Genomic DNA, 24,477 nt, shown 5'->3' with positions numbered 1-24,477 from the left:
TTAGAGTTTAAGATGAGGCGAAATCCTCAAATAAAACAAATTTATCTGGGAATTTTGCGAAGAACTTGAAAAGGATGAAGATTGAATTTCATTCTATTTTATCTTTGCATTATTCGATTTGATATTTTATATTAACCATAAGCTGTCGTGGGCATACTCGGGTAAATTATATAATTGTATAATATTTAATGCAGAAATATAATAATCATAAAATATTGTCAAATTGAATATATCCTATAACGCGGACAGTTAAAACGGTTATTTTTTTACGCATACGTAGAATTTTTAAGAAAATCCGCGTAATAAAATGCAAAAATTCAGGAAAATCCAGCAATCAGCGTTGCCAACATAAGTTTGAGACTAAATGATTAAATACCTCCGAGCTATGACGTGCTCCTGAATTATTTTTCATTATCCAACTAAAGACAGTGATCGTGACAAAACTTTGGCTGTTTTTGTACGTACCAAAAACAAATACACAATCAACTTACATTCGCTTTAAAATTAGAACTTAGTCTAACATCAAACCAAATATCTATTTAGTTTTAGAAAAGCAGCATCAACATATTTTATAGGGATGTTTTTATTCACTTATTATTGCAATATGTTTGATTTCCTAGGTGTAGTTTGAAAAAATAAATTTTGATATTTACTACGAGGCAAGACTTATTCAGGACTTTCGCTTTTAAACTACCTCAATTGAAAAGTAGGTGATTTTTCATATTAGTTATGTTTAGAGATTTGAGGTTGGCTACAATGACAATATTTAAGTAAGCAATAATGTCAAATTTTTGTGTGTCATGAACAGCTTAAAAATTATGTTATCTATAAATAAATTTATTAAAGTATTAGTAAATATGAGTATGCTAAAAAATCATTCAATATGAAACTAATAAGTCAAGATCTCGATAAAAATGGAGAGGGGTAAGTACAACTCAGAAGTATTAAAGGTTATGTCACATGTATTTAAACACCTGCTGAAATATTCAAAATGTATATCCTTATGTTTAAAAACAAATACGAACAATATATACTAGCTCATAAGAATTAAATATATTTAAAAAGATCTTCACTTACAACAATTTTCAATTGAAACATTCCAGTATGTTCAAATTTTTACTAGTCACTTTGCTTTATTAACATATTTCTTTCCATCCCAGAAATATGTTTACTGTAATTATTGTACTCTAAATTATAGTACGGTTGTGCTCATCCCAGAAGAATCGGAAGATATGTGGCATGCTTATAATCTCATTGCTGAAGGGGATTCTGTAAGAAGCACCACCATTAGAAAGGTACAGACTGAATCTTCAACTGGTTCTTCGTCTTCCAACAGAGTAAGAACAACATTAACCATTTCAGTGGAGAACATAGATTTTGATACACAAGCATGTATGTTAAGATTGAAAGGAAGAAATATTGAAGAAAATCAATATGTAAAGGTATGTTCAATCAAATCATTGATATGATATGATAAATATATTGATTGTTCCAATTCATTTTATTACTTTACAGATGGGAGCTTATCACACATTAGATCTCGAACTGAACCGAAAATTTTCACTCAAAAAACATGAATGGGATTCTGTATCTCTAGAACGCATAGACATGGCATGTGATCCAACAAAAAGTGCAGATGTGGCTGCTGTCATTATGCAGGAAGGTCTTGCACATATCTGTCTAATTACTTCTAGTATGACTTTAGTGAGAGCGAAGATTGATGTCAATATTCCCAGAAAGAGAAAAGGTTTTGTCCAACAACATGAAAAGGTATCAACTGATGAAGTCACATAGATATAATTGTAATAATTAATACTGATTTGGCCCAAACATTATGTTTTTATATGCAAAAAATCAAAAAATGCAAACAGTGTCCTTAGATAAAACTGGTTAACAGGGTTTCAGAAAAATTTATGGATTTTAGGGCTTAGCTAAATTCTATGACAATGTCATGCAGGCTATTCTCAGACATGTTAACTTTGATGTTGTTAAATGTGTACTGATAGCATCTCCGGGATTTGTGAAGGATCAATTTTATGAATACATGTTTCAAACAGCTGTAAAAACAGACAATAAAGTGTTATTAGATAACAAACCAAAGTTCATGCTAGTTCATTCTTCTTCGGGATTTAAACATTCTTTACAAGGTAACAATGTTGAAACTGTTATCAAAAATTTATTATTTAAGGCTATTTGTTGTTGCAGAGGTGCTCCAAGATCCATCGGTAGTTAATAAAATATCAGATACTAAAGCTGCAGGTGAAGTGAAAATTTTGGAAAATTTTTACACTATGCTGCAATGTGAACCATCAAAAGCTTTCTATGGTAAGAAACATGTAGAAGCTGCTAATGCTGAACAAGCTGTTGAAATTTTGCTTATTTCGGACAACTTATTTAGGTGAGTAGCTCCAAACTGATATATTGTTTCATATCTATATACACTTTTTATAGATGCCAAGATGTAAAGCTGCGCAAGGAATATGTGGATTTAGTAGATTCTGTCAGAGATTCTGGTGGTGAAGTGAGAATATTTTCAAGTCTTCACATTTCAGGAGAACGTATGTAGTAATTTTCTTGTAATTTATCTGGAGGCCATCACAACTGGCTTTAAGTTTTTGCTATTTCAATAATACAGTTTTTGTAGATAATGTTGATATACATTTTTAATAGAGTCATATATGAATGTTGTTTCAGAACTGGAGCAATTAACGGGTATTGCAGCCATTTTAAGATTTCCGATGCCTGAATTGGAGGAGGATACTGATGAAGAAAATGAATAATCAAGTTGTTATCTCTGGCTAGATAGATCATCGTGAATTTTAATTTTTATATCCAGATTTTAATTTAATGCAAAAGGAAATACAATTTCAAAATACAAATTGCAATATGACTCCTAAAATATTCTGTTGTTTTTTGTATAAAAATTGAAAAGCAACTATAGAAATAGAATACTTTTATTAATTATCAACAAGAGATATTTGAATAATAAAATAAGCTGGCATTGTTAAAATTTATGTGTTAATCAAAAACTATCGTATTTTAATATAATTTGAATAATAAACTTTATAACATCCACAGAAATAGTGTAATTTGAAACCACAAAGAAAAAAACTATTTCACAACTTCTTTTTATAAAGATTTCTTAATTGATTTCAGTGAATTGTATTTATATAATTTTTATTATAAATTGTTATGAATAGTTCTTTTTAATCTAAAAATAAAAAATAGAAATATTTTTCTTACATTTTTTACAATATGAATGCAGCTTTTTATATTGTATTAATCTTCTCAGTTAACAAATTATAAATCTTGTTCATCTGAAACTGTATATGTTTCCATTAAAAGATGTGTTGAAATGAATGAATCAGAAACGTGACAACTATTTACTTATAATCAGAGCTGGCTAATTAAATCACTGTTGTTGGTGTAATAATTTTTAAGTCTTTCCAAATTAAAAACATTTGGCAGTTGAGTAACACGAGGAACCAATTGACGACAAAAGTGTATTTATTACAATTATGCACTGTTTAAAATAGTTTATCCACTATGGTTGTGCAACATGCCACAATACAGGATCCGTCATTGTACATACTCTATTTTATTATTTATTCTATTAGCACTGAATTTAAACTCCGAAAGATATTAAATAAAAATAGTAAGAAAGACTTCGTCCTCGTATAAATCGTGCTAAAGGTGTTTTTATCAGAAAAGTGTACAATAAATTACTTTACACAGTGTAAACCATAAACAATAGTATTAAACGAAAAATTATTGCCCACTAGCTTTATATAAGAAAATATAAAAATTCATAATTTAAATGATATTAACCCCAAATCCAACTGAAAAAGACTTCCGAATCTAATTAGAGCTATGCTGACGCACACTATATTTTTCTCCTTGCAATTCGGTTTTTCGAAGAGGATATGAATCAATATTCATATAGTTCTTCAATTAATGGTCAAAAGATGGAGATAATAGCAGAATCAATTCGTCTACTCTCCATTGAATATAAATACAAGATGGTACAAAATTATAGGATTGATTTCGAGGGCTGATAATTCATCTAAAAATGATACATAACCGTTTGAGTGGCTGAATGGCTGAAATAAAAACCTTATATTTTTGTAGGCATCTGTCAAATAAATTGAAGAGTGAGATATTAGAATAATATTGAAATTGCTATATTAAGATAATTAATTTCATCTCACCGCCATTCTATACATACTTGTACATATGTAACTCAAAGTTTAATGGATCGAAGATTGTGATGTCGAATTATTACAAGAGCACTCTTATCATGTCGAAAAGTCAAGGATACAATTTTTGAACTAATTCCATTGGATTAACAGTTTTAGAAAAAAAGTACACCAAGAAATAAATACCCTTATTTTTTGAAATACTATCAGTACTACATAATTCTAAACCACCAGTTATATTCAATTATTTGGGGTCATTCCAATAGTCAAGTAGCTGAAATTCTTGATTTGAATCGTTAAATCAATAGAAAGATTGAATCATGTATCTAATTGAGAATATTTTACATTGTAATCTATAAAGCTCATGACTGAGTTTAAATTTTTATACGGTTGATAACAATATTAAAGAACTGTTCATTATTTCAACGCCAAAATCAACTATATCTCTAAACAGTAATGGATGAGATTTGCCTAGGATTTTATATAAAATCGTCGTGAGAGAATAATGATACTCTAGTTCTTGAATGGGTTTCAAATAAGAAACTGATATTATCTCTTTTCCTAAAAGAATAATATGATTAGTCATTCGAATTTTGTTATGATAAATTTAAAAGTAAATTATTAATAGTATTTACGAAGCCATATAATCCAATATAAAACATTTTATTGTAATGTATCAGTTAACCACTGAAATAGTATATGTCATATTGATTAAATTCTCAAGTGATAAATCAACAATAAAGAGTAATAACCTAATGCGGGAAAGTGGGAAAATAAACAGGATTTAAGTATTGAAATGATGAAAACGGTAAATATTTTGAGAGATTAATTGATAACAATACGAATTTTGAAACGAAGTCTTGAGAGAAATATGAGTATTGTTGTCAGACATGATATTTATAAGATATAACAGAAAATTGATCAAGTTCAAGGAATGAGATGGAATCCATCAAATTATTCACCACTATCTTCTCAGCGGAATTAAAAATCATAAAAAGTGATAAAAAAATCAAACGACCATATGAGAAAGGGAATCAGACACAATATTTTAGTCTTCTTTGGACAAGATTTCATGTTAAAGAGCTGCAGAGAAACAATAAAAGCAAACTCGTGGAATTCACTTTGTTTATTAAAAAATATGACCAAAATATTAAATTTGAGAAATTATAAAATATATTAATAAAGTGTTAGGGATGATAAATATACTGAAAAAATATTTATTCGCGAATTAATTTTTCATTCATCCGAAATTGTACAATGTATCAATTGAACAAATAAAACCAGATATGACCCCAATTCATTAAATTCGGTAGGAGTGAACTCACCTGATAATAAAATTCGAGGTAAATATTTATAACAGATTTTTACTTAATAAGATGATATATTATTTGATAACCAAAACACTAACTCCTAAATAAAATAGTGATTAATAACAGAAAACAAAAGATGTAATCTTATCAAATTCCACAATTATATATAAAGGATGAAATATTTGGATACAGTTAAAAAAGCGTGTCAATTTTGGAAGAAACAATTCTCAGAATCCGATTAACATGGTCTCAGAACTTTGCTTTATTATTGTTACTTCTCTTGTGGCTGCAATCTCAGGTCACGGTATGATGTTAATACCGCCTGGCAGAAGTTCATTGTGGAGAACCCACCCCGAAGCTCCTATTAATTATAATGATAATGAAGTTTATTGTGGAGGAGCTTATGTAAGTAAAAGAATTTACTTCATTACTTCCAAGCTCGTGTCAAATGATTCAAGTAAAGTTATATTTTATAAGTTAAAATAAAAGTGAAGTAATACCGACCAATTATCACACTTAGACATTGGTTTCTTCGGAAGTATAATTTGTAACAAAGTATATATATAAAAAACTGATTTTAAAACAGAAGAGACCTAAAATTTTAGTTCCTTTCTATGTTTTTTTGATATTTCATGGTTCGTTAACGTTAACCTTTTAGTCTATTTTCTAAATATTTAGAGGTCTGCCCTATGTAGACAGCGTCACAATCAGTATAAGGCACTTGATATATAATATTACTTCTTGTGGTTTTTGGTGTTTTAGATTTCAATTTAGTGAAATATTTGGATAATGTACTATCTCCTTTATGACTTGATTTCGTTATAACGAAACTGCACAAACTTGACATTTTCCTTCGACCGATTGTTTCAAGTATTCAAAGATCTCTTACCCCATTATCTAATTATCTGAAAAATATTTTGAAAAAAATGTTATATCAAAACAAATACTGTCCTTCATGACATACTAATATCATATTTATTGAAATAATTCGATAATTGTTGGGAAAGTTCTTGTACATATGTCGAGGGAAAAAGTTTTTTGTTTTGTTTTTTAATAGATTGTAGTATATGTTTATCTTTTTCCTGAATATGTTGTTTATCATTTTTTCCGGATAATTATTTTCTGATTGACTGAACATGTCAAATGATTTTCAAAAAGACCAAGTATAATTTTTCAAATTACAACAGCACATTAATTCTCAATATTTAAATCGAACAGTGTTGAAATTACTATTAGCTGTTGGCATCTTCGGATCTTCTAGCGAATCCTAAATACTAATTAAACTACCTCGAAATTAACTTTTATACCTGATAGTTATAGATATATTTTCAATTGCTTCAACGTTGAATTTTAGGTTCAAAATACGTTAAATGGCCAAAAATGTGGAGTCTGTGGTGACAGATATGACGCTCCTCATCCTCAAGACAATGAAAATGGAGGAACTTATGGTCTTGGTATAATTGTAGGAACTTATCAACCTGGAGATGTTCTAGGTGTTTTAGTTACTCTCACAGCTAACCATTTAGGATATTTCACGTACAGGTATTCAACAAATAAATGTAATTACATATTACGCCAGCATATCTTGTTGAATTATATCTATTCTGTGCTATTACAAAAAACGGGTATTTAAATAGATATTTGTTTCTCATACTTGCAAACATGCCAATGTGATATAGTCTGCTTTGATAAATGAGTTCATGAAATTTGAATCATCATTATCTTTAAAATTGAAAAAATAGATTTTTGGAAAATCTGACTAGAAGCTGTTATTCAATTTCTAGAATTTCTCATATTTTTACAGGATATTTTTTTAAAATTATTCTACTAGATATATAAAATAATGCGTAAAAAACGCTCATTGAAAAAAAGGTCAGAATAAAAGGTAAAGTTTCAGTATTTTCAACTTAACTTCTTATTTGTTTTTGAGAGATGCCATTGTCCAGCCAAGAATTCTCGTGCAAAATTCCATAATTCCGCAGTATGAAGTCGTCTCTTACCTTTCTTCTTACTTAAGAGTATATTTCTTTCCTATTGTAGATTATTGCGAACTGATTTGGTTTCTCACATTACTAGACACGAGAAAGCAATCGTTTTAAATAATTGTCCTAAACAGGTCTTCGAGTGAGACGCTCTTTATACCCCTATCATGTATTTTATTTAAATTCGAGATGAGTGGTTATTCTAACATCAATTTTTCGTTTCTTAATGCAATTAGCGAAGTACGTTGTATCCGAATTTCACTTAAGGCGATATTGCTGAAAGTGTTCTTTCATATTTGTAACTACATTTTTTTTAAATCATTACCAATAAACATATTTAAATAACCCAAAAATTTAAAATCTAAGTTTACCTATGCAATTCAAAATATTTGTTGTAATAAAAATTTAGATATTTACACAACAACCTTATATAAATACTTGATACTTCGTTTTATAAAGGAAAAATATATTATCACAACAACCCAATATGAATCATTCGTCAAAAATATGATAAACTATAAGTAAATTCAGAATTTTAAAGTAAATATGTGTTATGTAATTGCTCTACATTTTCAATATCTGAGTATTTACAGTCTAATTTGATTCGTAATATACATTATTGAAACTATTTTCTTATTCGTTAACCTTTTTGTTATGATACTCTTGACTCTATGAAGAAATTGTTAGAAAACTGTATCCTTTTCATGAGAAATAGTAAGCGAAAGTGATGAAGAAAAATTTTTTTTGCATCTGATGGCGAAATAAGACGTTCTTCCCAATATATTAGAATAAATTTCTATTTTGATATTCATGATGTATTAATTAATATAAATACGCAAATTGTCAGTGTCAATATCATATTTTGATAAAGACTTAAAGAAAAGTCGAAACGTCAAAATTTATCTTTCTTCCAAAAATTATTTAAAAAAACTAATTTTAAAACAGAAGAGACCTAAAATCAAGAACATTTCGATGCATTTATATATATATATATATATATATATATATATATATATATATATATATATATATATATATATATATATATATATATGAGCTATCTCTTAGAATAAGTATTTTTATCTATTACATTCTCTTCGATAATTCAATAATTTTTTTCCTGGTGTAATTTTTCAGTCTTTCTCCTTCTTTTCCAATGTTTTCCTCTATGCCCCTTTATTGTTACCAGTTCTTCCATTTTGTTATTATATGTCCATTATGTTATAACTTTTAGTGAGTTTTCAAAATATTAATCCCTTTTTTTTCAATGCACTTTTGGTAAGTTAATTTCTCTTTGTTATTTTCATCCTGTATTTATTATTGACAGGCTAATATTGAAATTAAATTAATATTTTTTGCCTAAATTGCAGTTTATGTGAGTTACCCGATCCAGATTTACCTGAACCAGGTGAGGAATGTTTCGTCAATTTGCTTCTTGAAGATGGTTCCAAAAATTTTCCTATCAAAAGTGATTATTATATTGTACAAAATCAAGTTGTACTTCCAAATATAACTTGCCCTCGATGTGTTTTAAGGTGGACGTACAGAACAGGTATATTTTGTTTACTTAGTATCCGCAACTATATTGGTATAAATCAACTTTCAACACAACTACTAATTTTCTTGGTGACTGCAAATTCAAGAATAGACTATTAATTTGGAATTATTTTACTTGGTGTTTTTCAAACAAATAAATTATATTTTTGACAAAAAGAAGTTGATTGTTCTATAATTTGGAATAATTTCATTTTTATTCTCAGACTTTTTCGTTTTTATAAACCCAATAAACATGTAATTGCAATTATGATATTCTTTGAATTGTTAAGGTATCAAATTCAACATCAAATTAATAATTGTGAAAGCTCCATAAGCGATAATATTTCTAAATGTTACAGGTAATAATTGGGGTGTCTGTGAAAATGGTACACAAGGAATCGGATGTGGACCTCAAGAGCATTTTAGATCATGTGCTGACATCGCTATACTTCCATAATTTTATTAAGTCCAACAAATAGATTTTGTTGATTTGATCAGATTAAATGCCAATAGGGGTACATAGCCCTAGGATTAATTATATTCCAGTTGAAAGATAGTCTTATCTATTTATCTAAATATAAATTTTGAATAGATTTAATTGTCTAGAACATTCGTGTTTGATATGTTTGATATTACGTGCAAATAAAAAAAAGACAAACTGAGAAAGCGTTGTTTTTATCCATGTTTTTTTTAACATTTCGTTTATTATTTGGAAGTGTAAAAATCCAGAACTATTTGAACATGCGTGCATAAACTGCGACTTTTATCTCCAGGTATTGGCTCTTTTTTGCAGAGAACGCAGTAGTAGGGCATATTCGACAACAAATGTTTAATAATCTTTATCACAATATTTACAGACGTACCGGTTACGTACGCACTTTGCCGTTGCCCGTTGAATCAGAGACACGCATGCGCAGTAAGCAACAAAAGAAATAGAAATACATAAATGATTCTCTTTCTCTTTTCGTTCACAAGACGCTCTCACTTGTAGGCATGCCTACTCTATTGGTAATATCTCTATGGAAAATTTATGATGTTTTCGGAGAGCCATTGAAAATGAAGCGACAGGACTGCCAACTTCTGGAAGAGTGTTAACACCATAGAGTAGGCATGCCTACAAGTGAGAGCGTCTTGTGAACGAAAAGAGAAAGAGAATCATTTATGCATTTCTATCTCTTTCTTTTGTTGCGTACTGCGCATGCGTGTCTCTGATTCAATGGGCAATGGTAAAGTGCGTACACGAAATCTAATCAACGCGCATGCGCCATTAGACAGAGACAGCAATACATAAATTATTCTCTCTCTCTTTCTATCGGCCAGACGCTCCCACTTGTATGGGCGCCTATAGCATGCCTACTCTATCTGTAATATCTCTATGGTTAACACACACCTTTAACCGCCTTTCGCGGCTATTCTTCTTTTTTTGTATCTTCTTGCTTCTCTACCTGTGCATGCAGACAGCAAAATGTATCATTTAGCAAATTCAGCCGGACTTTGCAGTGAAGATAGATTTTGAAAAATGTATTCTTTTGAAATAAGTGTCTGTATGCTTAACTTGAACTTATCATGTTCCAACTTCTCGTTTCTTGATTACTATCGATAGTATTCGATAGTCCCAATAGTTTATCGATACTATCGATAGTCAAAAACTATCGATAGTTTCGTATCCCTAACACACACACACACACACACTCATACATATATATTATCTTGATTTTAGGTATCTTCTGTTTCAAAATAAGTTTTTTTAAATTTTTTTGAAAGATAGATAAAATTGACGTTTCGACTTTTCTTCAAGTCTTTATCAAAATATGATATGGACAATGACAACTTGCGTATTTATATTGATCGATAGATCACCTTCATCATGAATATCAAAATAAGACTAAAATCAAACTAGAAATTTGTTCGTAGTTTTATTAGAATTTACAAAATAGAGCTATAAGTTTTTTATCATTTATAGCTTTTTCGCTCTTTCGTTTCAAGAATTTTTGAATCTTTATAATTGAATTTATATTTTTTAACCTAACCTCTTAGTCTATTTTCTAAATACTGAGATGTCTGCCCTATGTAGACATCGTCACAATTAGTACAATGCACTTGATTGATATATAATATTACTTCTTTTGTTTTTTGGTGTTTTAGATTTCAATTTAGTGAAATATTTGGATAATGTATTATGTCCTTTATAAATTATACTAATATCATATTTATTGAAATAATTCGATAATGGGTAATTCTCCTCAATTTGGGTTTTTGTATTAAATGAAAGTTCACATCAAATAACTATATATTAAATATAAATTAATTTTTAATTCACTCTCTAAATACCTAAAATAATAATAAGAAATGTTGGTTTTTAAACTTTAAAGCGTTTTGTTGCTACTGCACATGTTGGCAATAGCGCTTTAGCATGCCTTCTCCGAGACAGAAACGGAAGATCCCAAAAACACAAACAAGACAGAGAAGGAAATGAAACAGCTGTTTATGGAATATCTGTGTTCCTATGCCGTAAATAACCTAACTATTTGTTACGGTTGTTGTTGTTGCGGTTATACAAGGTAGTTTAGTTGTAATTTTTTCGAGTTTATTGTGAATTTTATGACTTATCAGTGTCTTATTTAAATTTTATGACTAGATACAAACATTATAATATTATTTCATTCCCTCATTGAGAGTAAGTTTAAAAATTAAAGAATGTAAGGTTGATTTTTATACAGTTTGTGTTTTCAGGATAAATAATCAATATTTCAATATGAAAAAGCTGTGTTTTTTATCTTCATGTTTAAATTCATCGGAAAGTACACCCCATAAATTATTTATATTTGTTCCGAGAAACCCAGTAGTGAGAAAATCTTGGTTTGATGCTGTTGGGCGTACATTAGTAAAAACAACATTATATTGTTGTGAAGATCATTTTAATGTAAGTAATACAACATATTTAATATTGTGTTTATTGAAAATACTATAATTTCCGTTAAAAGAAGATTCTATAGACTTTTCTTTTTACATGAGAACTGGGAAAAGTCCACGTATTAAAACTGGCATTACACCTCATTTATTTCTACAAGATAGTTGCAAAAATTTCAGTTTTTCACAACTTCAACAAAAATAAGAAATATCATCTGAGGGTGAGGAAAATAGTGAACCTGAACATCCATGCATCTCAACTACATCTAAAAATACTAGAAATGAAATGTACTTGGAGACATTGCCATCTACTTCTTCTAGTACTTCTTCATGGTTACAAACTACATCTAGTGAAGAACAATTTAACAGTGATCTAAGTGAATACGAGGAACAAAATGTAGACTTTAAAAATTTGAGTAAAAAAAGAGAAATCCTTGCGATTGAAATGCACCCTCGATTTGATTTAGGTTTAACTTGTGAAGTTTACTATTTAGTGAAAATTATATATATATTTATAAGCTTATATCAGAAAGAGACATACTAGTAGTTTTGAAAAAGGTTAAATTAAAGGATACATTTTTTTGATTAGGTTTGGATTATTGAGATTGACTTACTATATATTGCTGTTTGTTTTTTAGGTGTATATACATATTTAACTATTTTTGAGATAAGTTATGTACAACTAAAAAATGAGAATACAACATTGTGAAACTATTTTATTTATAAATCCTAGTTAACTTTGGAAATACGTATTTTTTCCAGAATAGTAAACTATTTTCAAGTAACTCGTTACAATAAATTTCATTACATGTAACATTATGTATAAAAATTTTATTATTTGTTTCAAATTCTGGATCTGCAACTGCAAAAATTGCTTTAGTCTTCTTACACATTTTCATTTGCAACTGCATCTAACCCATGTATTTTTCAATAATTTTTCCATCCTTGACAAAATTACTCATACTAGTCAATGGGCATTTCACTTCTAGGACTGCATCACTTGAAATGGCATCAGGCGAGGCTCTGGTAACATATTATTTAAAACAAGTCCACATTTTGTTGTTTCAATTCCATATATATTTTCAATGCATTTTACAACCCTGTCTTCTAAGCCTCTCTCCATGGCTTTTGTCTGTACAATTTTTGTAGCACCAAAAATTTTCTCGAGTAAAGAACCTTCTGTTTTACATCGGTTTGACTCATAAATCTTCGAAGCTGTAATTGTCTTGCTGATTTAAAATCAAATTAAAAAAACATTCAGTGTATGAAAAAGGTATTTATTTGCAAATAAACTAAAAGTACTAAGTTTATTAAATATTTTAATATGCTATATTAAAAATGAATTCTTACCTCATGTGTTCTTTTCCAAGTGATTCCACACTTATATAGTTTGCATTTTCAACAAAATAATTTGCTATCATTTCTGAAGTAACACGGGGTAAATTGCTTGAATCAGCTTTAATAAAATCAGTTTCAACCTTAGCCATTTTCACACTATTACACAACTATTTTCAATCTCACTTTGATAACTACAAAATTCATCAACAAATATGTAAACAAAAATTTGAGGTTATATTTATATATGTTTATTAAAATACAGGGCTTGCTTGTTTTCTTTGTCGTTTTAAAAGTAACAGAAAAGGAAAGACAAAGTAAATAATCAAATGACCAATCAGATTACAGATATAATCACGTCTACCTACGTTATTCAACCAATTAGAATTGAGAACAAGTATCACACCTATGCGAGGTTGCCAAATATTGAACTAGAAACAAAACGCTTTAAAAATTAAATGTCCAATCTTTTTTATAAAATTTAACAGGGTAGACATTTCTTTTTAAAAAAAGTACCGAATATGTGTCTAAAATTCGTTGAACTTTCATTATTTGTAATAATTTAACATGACTTTGGTTATAGGAGAATTCCCCATTGTTGGGAAAGTCCTTGTATATATGGTAAGGAAAAATGTTTTATGTTTTGATGTTTTGTTTTTATTTTGATTTTAAATTGATTGTAGGATCTGTTTATCCTTTTCTTGAATATGTTATTTATAATTTCTTCCAGATAATTATTTTTTTCAATGCAGTTTTTGCTTTTTGAATAGTTAAGCATCTAAATTCAGGATCTGATAGTTGGATACATCTATCAGCCAAATTTATTATCACTGATCTTTTTTGTGACATAGGATCACATGAATTGAAGTTCAAATATCTTGATGACCAAGGTGGTTTTGTATACAATTCTGTTTTTATGTTATTATTAATTTTATATAATGTGACATCAAGAAAATTGATTCTATTATTTCACTCGCTGTTTATGATAAGAATTGAATTTTTTATTTATGTTTTCAATTTGATTCTTTGGTATGGCAGTAATGCAATCATCTACATTTCGGAAAAAGAATGGAATATTCATATCAAGTTTGCTTAAAACAGTTTCCTCGAAATATTCCATTAGTAATTGTGCTGTAACACTTGAAATTGAATCCCCCATAGAGCAACCATCAATTTGTTGGTATATTTGTATATCATTTTCATATTTGAAGTACGTTGTTGTTAGTGTGAGTTCTATAGCTTTTATAAATTCGTTTCGAGGTATTTCTGTATATTTTTTTATTCTTTAATTTTGTCCAATTTTTTATCAATATATTTTTCACAATGGAAATAGAAATATTTGTATATAAAGAAACCACATCTAGCGAAATAAATACATTTTCGCTAGGAATTTTTAAGTTTAATTTTTTCTTTGAAATCCCATGTGTTTTTGATATGGTATTTGTTTTGATGTAAATTTTTTTTCAAAATATTTTTCAAATAATTAGATAATGGGGTGAGACGATTTTGATTACTTGAAAGTTTTAGACTTACATTTTATTTTGATTTTTTGACAAACTTCCCAAGATTGTCACCTTGATTACCCAACAAACACTTTTTCAATGATGCTATTATTCACATATATCTGGTTTTTCTTAGTCTTTCTTATATGAATTTTCCACAGTAGCATGAAAATAACATTTTGTAGTTGGTAGAAAATAAAACTGCATAATGGGTTATGAAGTTTTATTTGACGTTTTAATTGTTTTGATTCATACAAGTGTATAATTAATAAATATTTCATATATTATAAAAACATAATATGTACAGACATGAAACGATTAGTGTAATGCTGTATTAATAAAAAAAATGTTACACAATAATTAGGTAAAAAAAAATTAAGGCTTGGAATATAGCTTAGGATCACAAACTTCGTAATTTGATATTCCAGTCAAGATGCAAAATATTGAAATATTAGAAAAAAATAACAAACCCAATGTATGATTCATTTTTCATTACACAAAACTTTTATAACAAGAGACTATATGTTTCATTATCACCTCTAAAATATCAGTCCATCAGGATAATGTAATGTGCCTTCGCATTTTACGATCAAATGGCATAAGTAATCTGCGTTATAGTTGGAAAATAGTATACCGCCCACTGATAAATTGATCTGGATAGAGTTTCAGCTTAATAAATACTTGATATAATGAACAAATAAACCAATTAAAATAACGTGAGTGCAAATTATCAAAAAACACAATTTTCCAATAATTATAAGAATAATAATAAATGAAGTACTGGCTATTCAGGAGAAGGAAAGACCTAGTATTTCTACAATTTTGTTGACAGTTGCATCCAACACTTACATATGTTTAGAAGTCGGAAGTTTTTGTGGCTGAATTCATGGTAAGTACACATAAATAATTTTAGAGATATTAAAAAAGAAATAAGAACGGAAAGCAATTGGTATCAATGGCATACCTATGCATAACCTGGACATTATAGAAAAAGATAAGACAAAAAACGTGAAAATTAAAAACAAAATATTACTCAACTCGTAACAACAGATTCACAATTTTCTTTTCTATGCACCAAATACCACAAACTAAAAATTCCACATAACAGTAATACAGCTCCTGTATTCTTAATAATAAAATTTTTTCTGAAATTATGTGATTGAAATTGAACAATCTTGACTGAAAATCATTCCTTACAATTCAAATTTATTTTCTGAGACACACAATTCCACCTTACATCTAACAAATGTGTCTTAAGGCTAGTGCATCGTTTTTAATAACCAAATTTATATATAAACATCTTTAAGCGAAAATTTTTAAAGAGACTTACAAAACAGGTAAAATGTCGATGCAGGTTTCCAGCGGCACTTTTATTTTGTTAAAAATATCTATTTTTTGTTACAAATGGCAAGCTGCAAATCAACATCGAAACTAAGTTTTACCAAAAACAGCCCTGCATTTGTCTAATCTAATCATTTAACTGGAATGACACTAATAAGAAACTTTTTATTGTTTTTCTCCATGGACAGAATAGTGTACAGCAAGCAAGTACATATCCCCCTTTTTTTATGATAGTTCAAGTTGATTTATTTATTGGCACAAATAAAAAAGTTTACTTACATATAAAAATGATTTCACGGAAACAATACCACAATGAATACTTAAATATACATAGAAAAGGCACATAATCTAAAATGAAAAAAGGTAAAAAACGCTCAAAAATTCTTCGTAAAAAAGTGGCAAATATTATCTCAGCCAAAAAAATGATTATTCTGTAATGAACAATATCATTAACGTAAAAATTAAGTAAAATTTGTTCGACAAATGCATACAACAAAAAAAGTAATAACTTTTAATAAAGCATTAACAAAAATAATACAAATATATTAGATGACTTTTTAACAATTCTGTTTAATTCATTTCTTCTTCACTTAGATAACTAACGCCATATCTTTCTTATTTGGAAGATTTACTTTCTTGCCTTGCCACAACGAATTGTGGATCGTAAAAGCATCTATCGTTACAGTTAGATGTTTAGTATGAACTTGAGAGAAACATTTTCCACCAGAGTTGTATCTGAAAAGAAAAACATGTCATCAAGTACACTTATCGTATCGAAAATATTTCGTTTACGACACTTTATTCTATTAATTCAATTACATAATTTCAGACAAGCTTATCACATATAAAAATTCCAAATAAATACCACACATATATATATATATATATATATATATATATATATATATATATATATATATATTATTGTAAAGACGTCTTAGTCTTAATTAATTATTGTAGTAAAATTTTATTATTGACATACATTCATACATATTTCCAATAAAAAACCGCTCTGTGTATATATATAAATAAATGATAATATAATTGGAAAGGTTATAGTTTACTAGGCTCTTAAAGGTATATGGCATATTATCTTGTATAAAACTCATTCAGTACTATTATAAAAAAAACTTCAATAGTGGACTATAATTATATGTAAATAGTCGTTCTGGAATTTGACTTACAATATAATTTTTACATACGCACTTTTCCGTAATACTTATGTGAGGTTAGCTTAAAATTACAATTTATAATGTGGGTTTTATCAGATACAATTTAAGCAACGACTTTAATTATCACATTCGATGGTAATTAAAACAAGGAAAAACCACTTACTTGAAAAATTTATCAAACATCTTGTCGTTAACCTGTTTAGGTCCCGTTCCATATAATTTATTAATTTCCTCCCGTTCGGGGCAATAAGAATAGAGAGCTCTAAACTGACATCCTGCGTCACGGAACAGTATTAAAAAGTGTTTACTTTCGGACCTATTAATTTCTTCGAGAACTCGTTTTTTCGCTTCTTTGTTCACTGCGCCAGGAAAAACGCAATATTCCACAGCATTTAACATAATACTTCTATTCGATTTGGTGGCAGGTTGTTTGTATAATCTTGGACCTAAAACCATCGAAAATCATTAAACATCGTATAAATTCTGAATTAGAAAATATGCACTACTTGAGAAAACATACATCTCAACATCGACTTTAATTTGGAACAGCAGCATTTATCAATAATACTGGTTATTAGAAATTAAAACAAAATTTTCAATATAAATGTGCCTTTTCCAATTTCCATAATCTTCGTCTACAATTATTCTTGTTTACCACACCCCGATCATTTTTACAAATCTTTATGCCTTCCAGAAACATCATACTCTTGTTTAACTTAATTCATATTTCATTGAATTGTATGCTAATCATAATAGATGTGCAGCCACATTCTTTACTGCAAGTAGCGTTTTTAACATAAAACTTTACTATAAGCAAGAATGAATAGTTGAGTTAACATAAAATGAGTAACTGGATATTTTGAGATTGTTCCTCATCACAAATACATTCTAAAATTTACCATTATAATCCATCATACTGCTAGGTGTTGAACTGATATCACTGGATCCGTCGTCGAACATTCTTCTACCTTTACTCATCAAACCTGGTAAGCTACCTGGTCCAGAAGGTGATGGAAGATGTCTCATACTCATACCAGGAGACGGCACTCTTCTTGGAGGTGTTGCACGACCTAAACCTGAATCAGTGTCACCGTACCTGTATGCTAGACTATCTTGATCGGTACTTGATCCTGAAGAAAATTGAATACATTTATATATTATAGAAAGAAAGGATTCAAGAAACGCACAAAATATTAGCACTATTTCAATACCTTTAATAATTGGTGTATACAGATACCTCCAACAAAAGGTTTTATATAGCCACCAACAAAAATAAGAAGATGAAATTGATTAGACATTTTCGGAAATAAAAGATTATAAAGTGTTAATCACACTTAAGTAGCTTAAATATTTCCTTAGAGGTGGGGAATTTGTCTATAAATCTATAATTGATAAAAGATAATTTCAAATATATATTGAATTTGATGAATCCTCATACCTGAGATTTCTTACTAAGCAAAGAATTCTATGACTTTATATTTTGAAAATAAAACTTGGTTGTGAAAGTTATGGTCATAAAGCACAAACAAAATTGCGTTAAGATGAAAAATAATGAAGATACAAAGGAAAATACAAAATGGATGAGGCATACTCAATTTCTTTTCTAGGGTGAAGAAGTATTTAAAGAGCTATAATAATGAAAAACTAGGTAGTGTAATTGCTCTTATACTAAAGTAAGGATAGAAAAGATGATATCCAACTTAAAAAAGAAGCACAGAAAGATATATATTTGAAGAAGAAAGGAAGTTACAGTATCTGACAAGGAATAAGAGAATGGTAGATGCATGAATTTGGTATAAGGTAGTTACGCATATGTTTAATAGAAATAGAGTTGAAAAAAAATGACTCAAATCAACGATTAAAACATTCTGTGATACATTACATACATTATTACCTATGTTTTAATTTGTCGTCTTATTTATTTTATATTATCTTGTTATAGATATTGTACCTTTTCCCAATGCATTCAAGATTAGTGTATATGATAAAGTTAACTTAGTGAAGTGAGAAGCAATTACATTACATATTAATTACATTTTTTAATCCTTTGGAAAATTACCATAACTAAAAAGACAATTTAAATAATCCTTATCGGATAGTTTATTCTTGTTAAGGCGATTATTTGAAATATAATAAAATAATTTCGAAAAGTAAAGCTATTTCAAACTCAAAAAAATAGCAAGCAATAACTGGCAAAATTTGAACCGAAAAAATGATATTTATTTATTAATGCACAGAAAGTGTAGTAACCACCAAAATCATAGAACAAGAGCCCCAACTTACGTATTAACGCATATACATTGTGTGTGATACTGTGAGCTAGTAAGAACATTGGCAAACCATATGTAGCATTCTGAAGATTTATTTATATTGAAATGATAGAAACTAATTTTTAATTCGAAATGATAAAAATCGCTGTAACGATGATAATATAATAAGTTTGTACACGTAATTTCTAATACAACTTCTAGTATAATCTACATAATATAGGCAAGATCCCCAAATGTGTTGGCTACATCGGAGGTATCACAGGTTTAACAGTAAGCCAGGTGTATTGTTTATGATGTCTATGATCATAACTTACTAAACTGAATAACTCTTATTAAAATTATTTCAAAAAAATTAACAATAACATTGAAAAATAAGTTCGACCAAATTTTGGTTAAAAAAGATCATCCTTTGTGAATATATCATGATTTGATACCATAAATTCGCTGGAACTTATTGTTAATGACTAGAACAGAAAAAATCCATTAAACAGTAACTTCAATACATAAAGATTTGAAAACTGTAACAGTCACGTTACAACAGGCGGGAATATAAATAAACTATAACCAAACAGCTCTTATATTTACAACCAAATAAAAACACCATCACCAGCTAAGAATGAACAAAATATGTATAATTTACAAAGAAGACCATCAACTTGTATAATAACTAAGTATTTCTATTTTTAACTGGCCACTCAAGTCTAAATAATATATCAAGAAATCACTTTAGTACACACAATGATTCACCAATAAAATTTTTATAAGTCATAGTGCAGATAGGGAAACTTGAGTTTGAGCAGTTTTTATGTAATTTGTTATATAATTATTACACACCCCGTAGCTTTAAATATGTTTTATACCTTCGACTCTATTTGTTCCTGCACTTTTCTTAATAATTATCTTGTAACATCATATTTAGTAATCATTTATATCACCATTTTGTTAATTGTGTATATAATTTATTGACAATCATTTCCGAATTTCAATATCAAGTATATTTTTAAAATTCAAGATAATACATTGTATTAGGCTCATCCCCACACTTTGTAGTTATAACAGAATAAAGCTCATTTTCTAAAGTTATTATACAAGTGATGTCACCTTTGCGGGAGAAGTACAGCAGGGAACCAATCAACCAAAAAAATGAAACTGTGTGAAATAAATTTAAAAATATGTAAGAACATCATGCCCCACAGCTCAAGACATCTAGCAATATGAACGTAGAAAATACCTACAACCAGGCGGAAAAGATCGTGTCTTACCGTACAAATTCATCATAGAGCTAGACTTGCGCCCTTTAAAGTTTTGATAAGCCGAATACTTAGGTCTGCCGCGTACCTGAGCAGGAGAGGGGTCTGTAAAAATATCGTTAACATACATACACTACTCGCCAATTCGTTTTGTACTTTGTGATTTTGATAAGACTCCATTTCTGACTACAACCATTCCCTTTTCGCTGCGACAACACAGATTTTGAAGCAATTTTTGGTAATCATTTTACAAAACAAACGCATACTTAAGGTGTTTATACATGTATATACACCTTCGGCATGAGTAGAGTAAAGTTAATTCACTGAAAAATTGTCTTTACAATTTATTTATTGAATTTCGAAAAAGACATATACATTTACACTCGTTTTAATGCTAATGCTGTATGACCTAGAATAATGGGGTACAAAAAGGGGTGTCGGAATTATGAATAATAATGTACATTTTTGCAAACTACAGAGGTCTTATATAATCCAATAGAAAATGTAGATGAATAGAGCAAAGTAGAACTTCAGCAAAAATCGACAAGAAATTACGTACAAAAACAAATCAAATAAGTCAATTTTTAGAAAATCTGTAACTGTAAGGATATCAGTATACCTTCTGGGTAATCTGTGAAGAGTGAGTGAAACAATATTAACATGAAATTTAGAACATAGAATTTCGATACATCAATATTTTGTGTACTTCTTTTCGTGATCATCATATTATTAAGCGGTACAAGAGAGATTTGCTCTTCGTCTACTGCAAGTTTACAAGTGATAAATTACATATTCTACCCCATTTTGCTTAACTTTCCCGGTTAAGTCAGAATCAACCCCACAGAATTAATCGGTTTGGAAATGGTTGCAAGAAATCTATTCAAAATATTTCTTGTCTTCTTGCAAAATACATTTATTTTTAAATAATCTACAAAGAATTGAATGAAGCCGATGATTTAAAATAAAGAAAATTACTGAATTCCAAATTTTTCGTATGCAGATCAATTTTATTATTTGAGCAAAACGATTTATATCTTCAACACTCAAAACATTCTCATGTTTTAGTACAGAATAAAACTATAAAACATTTGATGTAGGTTAAAAATGAGATTTTGATTATTTTAAAGGGATATTTCAATATATAATTTAACTAGTGAGTTCGAACAGTGATGAAGAGTCTACAAAGAAAGGTAATAAAAATCCAACAAAAATATGAAGTGATTTTCTATAATACAGAAACTAAAAACTCACCTGCACCAAAATCTGTATTGTACAGCATTTTCTCGTCTACCCTGCATTTCAAACACTAATTTTTCCAAAATAAAATGAAGTGATCCAGCAAAAAAATCAACAGATGCAGAAGAACCAAAAATAAAATTGAATAAAATGAAGAAAACAATAGATTGTACATTAAGAGTAGCGTGCTATTTGTACCAAAAATCTACTTTCAGTTCACATGTACAACACCTGAAAGCGTCTGTGCAGAGTATTCTGCAAACGCAACACAACATCCTATACTTACCACGACTAGTCTTGTAGGAACTTCTTCTTCCTAGCGTTTGGTTGGCGCTATGGCATGGTGAAACGCCTCTGCTATCATCCGGGGAATCTGAAATAAACAATGACAAAAGACACACTAAGCTTTCTCATAAAAAACACATACATATAGAAAATATAGTTATTTTATAATGACAATGTATTTATTTAAATACGCCCGCAAACTATGCTGTGAAAAAACGGTGGGCTTAACTAATGTTAAAATCCTCATTTATTACGAGACATCCTTCCGGAGCCTATTCAGGATATAGCCAATATGCAGAAATGATTGGTACGTCTCAAATTATAATTAATAGAAAGAAAGAAAAGATTAAGGTAATCTATTTCATCTCCAATTTTACCTGTAGTCAGTCAAATTCATCATATGGTAAATCAATATTTCAAATTCAAACACACATTTATAAAATAAAAAAAATAAAAATAAAAAACAAAAGAACACACCTTTATAAAGCATGCCACTGCTCATGCTTCTGTCTGCTAAGCTATCTTGGGAACCTCTGTAATAGTCTCGTTTCATAGTGGAAGAGGTATAAGCTAAATATTTAAATCAAAATAGTAAATAAATATGCAACATAAATAATGTTGAAAACATAATTTAGTAATAATAAATGTAAAAAGCAAAAGCCAATAGAAAAACGAAAGTACCATCATATATTAACAAGGTATTCTAAGAGAGTTGCTTTATGTTTATGTATCCTAAGATATAAATAAAGTTCAGCGTTGGAAAATGTTTCATATAAAAAAACGGATGCTGTGTATGTATGCAATTCTTTGTTAGTGAATTGGCATTCATAAAACTTAATAAAATAAAAACGTACCTGTGAGATTGGAAGTTGAACCTTTTTTTCCTCGACTCGACATACCTTCAGCCATTTGAACAGAGCCACTATCAATATGTATAGTTTTTGGTCGAGGTCTAGTACTGGCTTTGGGTCGCATTTTTGGTGTAGGCTTCAGTGAATTGAGTTCAGACCTGTCTAAAGTCTTACCCTACAAAAATAAATATGAAATATAATCTTGGTAAAAATATTTTAGTAGTCTTCAAGTTTTGCCAAATTATGTACACAAACAAATTTTTTAGTGAAAATTCAGCTAAAGGAGTATAGGACTAAAGCACTATTCATCAGAAACTAAATAAAAAATGAATGCCGCGCTTGATTATAACAATAGTTATATAATATTTCAATATGTCATGTCTTTCAAATGAATAATCTATACTCTCATAGTGAAGTTTTTTGTTCAAAGTATATGAGGTATGTAAATTACACAAGATCGATTATTACAAATCGGATTAACAACAATTAAATGATGTATTTAATACGGAGTCAACATTTAAGTTAAAATAAAAAGCCACAATTATTTCACATTCAAAAACTCAATTTACCATTGTTGGCAATATATACCAGATTCACACGAAAATAAATATTTGCTTTTTACCAACTTATAAATATCACTATTAACTGCAGAGCTATTTTATTATTTCTTTTATGTTCACAACTGTATTTCTCTGTAACTTTTATTTTTTATCCTATTAATACAAAAATTTATAATTACCAGAGACCAATATATAAATGACATCGTGAAAGGTTCACATCAAATATTTGAATAATAAAAAAATGTGATTTAATTAAATCACGATCATTCAAGATACTCCAGGTAAAGAATGACAACACTGACTGATGTTTAGAAACCAAGCATCCTTAAAGTGCAATCCAAAAATAAATCATAAAATGAAGAGCAAACTTTAAAAAGGAACTATTAGGCCAGTCAATCAGAAATTGCTTTATTTATTTAGCGTATTTGGCAGTTAATTTGAAGAAGTACTTATAGAATAGACATCGATTACGTTTACTAATATATTGAAATCTATTCCCTATGATATAACCTGAACTGCATATATAAAAAAGTAAGTAAGAACGTTTTTAAAATTGTGTAAAAATATCATTTGTTCTAGGTAATAGGTTCCTCTGGTAATAATACAAAAAACTCAATCCCTAAAATACTGTATTGCTAAGCATTCAGACCTAGGCTAACCAAAGTATACCAATACTTCTATGATTGAGTATTATTTGTTGTGTTACCATTATGCATTACAATAAAAATATCACTTCAGAAT

The 24,477-nt window shown here is 28.8% G+C and overlaps 3 protein-coding genes across 20 annotated transcripts in view; 2 read left to right on the top strand and 1 right to left on the bottom strand.

Moving 5' to 3' along the window:
* The first annotated feature begins 725 nt into the window (after positions 1 to 725).
* Positions 726 to 3,422, top strand: LOC130450580 (protein pelota). 2 transcript variants are annotated; one of them, XM_056789039.1, is made up of 7 exons: positions 726 to 924; positions 1,199 to 1,442; positions 1,516 to 1,770; positions 1,925 to 2,147; positions 2,206 to 2,398; positions 2,452 to 2,558; positions 2,695 to 3,422. In XM_056789039.1, the coding sequence occupies exons 1-7, from the start codon at positions 884 to 886 to the stop codon at positions 2,778 to 2,780; spliced, it is 1,149 nt and encodes a 382-aa protein (XP_056645017.1). In that variant the 5' UTR covers positions 726 to 883; the 3' UTR covers positions 2,781 to 3,422. The 2 variants fall into 2 exon arrangements, with proteins under 2 accessions (XP_056645017.1, XP_056645018.1); XM_056789040.1 differs by lacking the exon at positions 726 to 924 and adding an exon at positions 941 to 1,102 and having other exon boundaries at positions 1,161 to 1,442; positions 2,695 to 3,371.
* Positions 3,423 to 5,145: 1,723 nt separating this feature from the next.
* On the top strand, positions 5,146 to 9,682 carry LOC130450909 (uncharacterized). The gene is made up of 4 exons (XM_056789627.1): positions 5,146 to 5,911; positions 6,861 to 7,048; positions 8,859 to 9,040; positions 9,384 to 9,682. Exons 1-4 carry the CDS (start codon positions 5,750 to 5,752, stop codon positions 9,479 to 9,481), a joined length of 630 nt encoding a protein of 209 aa, XP_056645605.1. The 5' UTR covers positions 5,146 to 5,749; the 3' UTR covers positions 9,482 to 9,682.
* Positions 9,683 to 14,980: 5,298 nt separating this feature from the next.
* Positions 14,981 to 24,477, bottom strand: part of LOC130451862 (patronin) — a 91,731-nt gene continuing 82,234 nt past the window's right edge. For 12 of the 17 annotated variants that reach the window (XM_056791204.1, XM_056791215.1, XM_056791209.1 and 9 more), the window contains 7 exons: positions 23,180 to 23,351; positions 22,803 to 22,895; positions 22,327 to 22,413; positions 20,817 to 20,909; positions 18,184 to 18,414; positions 17,448 to 17,730; positions 14,981 to 16,847 (listed from right to left, as the gene is read on the bottom strand). In XM_056791204.1, coding sequence (XP_056647182.1) covers positions 16,703 to 16,847; positions 17,448 to 17,730; positions 18,184 to 18,414; positions 20,817 to 20,909; positions 22,327 to 22,413; positions 22,803 to 22,895; positions 23,180 to 23,351 — 1,104 coding nt within the window. In that variant the 3' untranslated portion in view covers positions 14,981 to 16,702. The remainder of the gene's footprint in view (positions 16,848 to 17,447; positions 17,731 to 18,183; positions 18,415 to 20,816; positions 20,910 to 22,326; positions 22,414 to 22,802; positions 22,896 to 23,179; positions 23,352 to 24,477) is intronic. The other 5 variants (XM_056791201.1, XM_056791211.1, XM_056791208.1 and 2 more) reach the window with 3 other exon arrangements.

Source organism: Diorhabda sublineata, chromosome X (assembly GCF_026230105.1).
Source record: "Diorhabda sublineata isolate icDioSubl1.1 chromosome X, icDioSubl1.1, whole genome shotgun sequence".
NCBI lineage: Eukaryota > Metazoa > Arthropoda > Insecta > Coleoptera > Chrysomelidae > Diorhabda > Diorhabda sublineata.
This window is presented reverse-complemented; position numbering and strand designations above follow the sequence as displayed.

Bases quoted from the DNA above. Each gene is read 5' to 3' on its own strand.
- LOC130450580 (XM_056789039.1), top strand. From the start codon at position 884: ATGAAACTAATAAGTCAAGATCTCGATAAAAATGGAGAGGG. The intron at 1,771-1,924 runs GTATCAACTGAT...TATGGATTTTAG, and splicing joins TTGTCCAACAACATGAAAAG to GGCTTAGCTAAATTCTATGA. The intron at 2,399-2,451 runs GTGAGTAGCTCC...CACTTTTTATAG, and splicing joins ATTTCGGACAACTTATTTAG to ATGCCAAGATGTAAAGCTGC.
- LOC130450909 (XM_056789627.1), top strand. From the start codon at position 5,750: ATGGTCTCAGAACTTTGCTTTATTATTGTTACTTCTCTTGTGGCTGCA. The intron at 5,912-6,860 runs GTAAGTAAAAGA...GTTGAATTTTAG, and splicing joins TTTATTGTGGAGGAGCTTAT to GTTCAAAATACGTTAAATGG. The intron at 9,041-9,383 runs GTATATTTTGTT...TAAATGTTACAG, and splicing joins AAGGTGGACGTACAGAACAG to GTAATAATTGGGGTGTCTGT.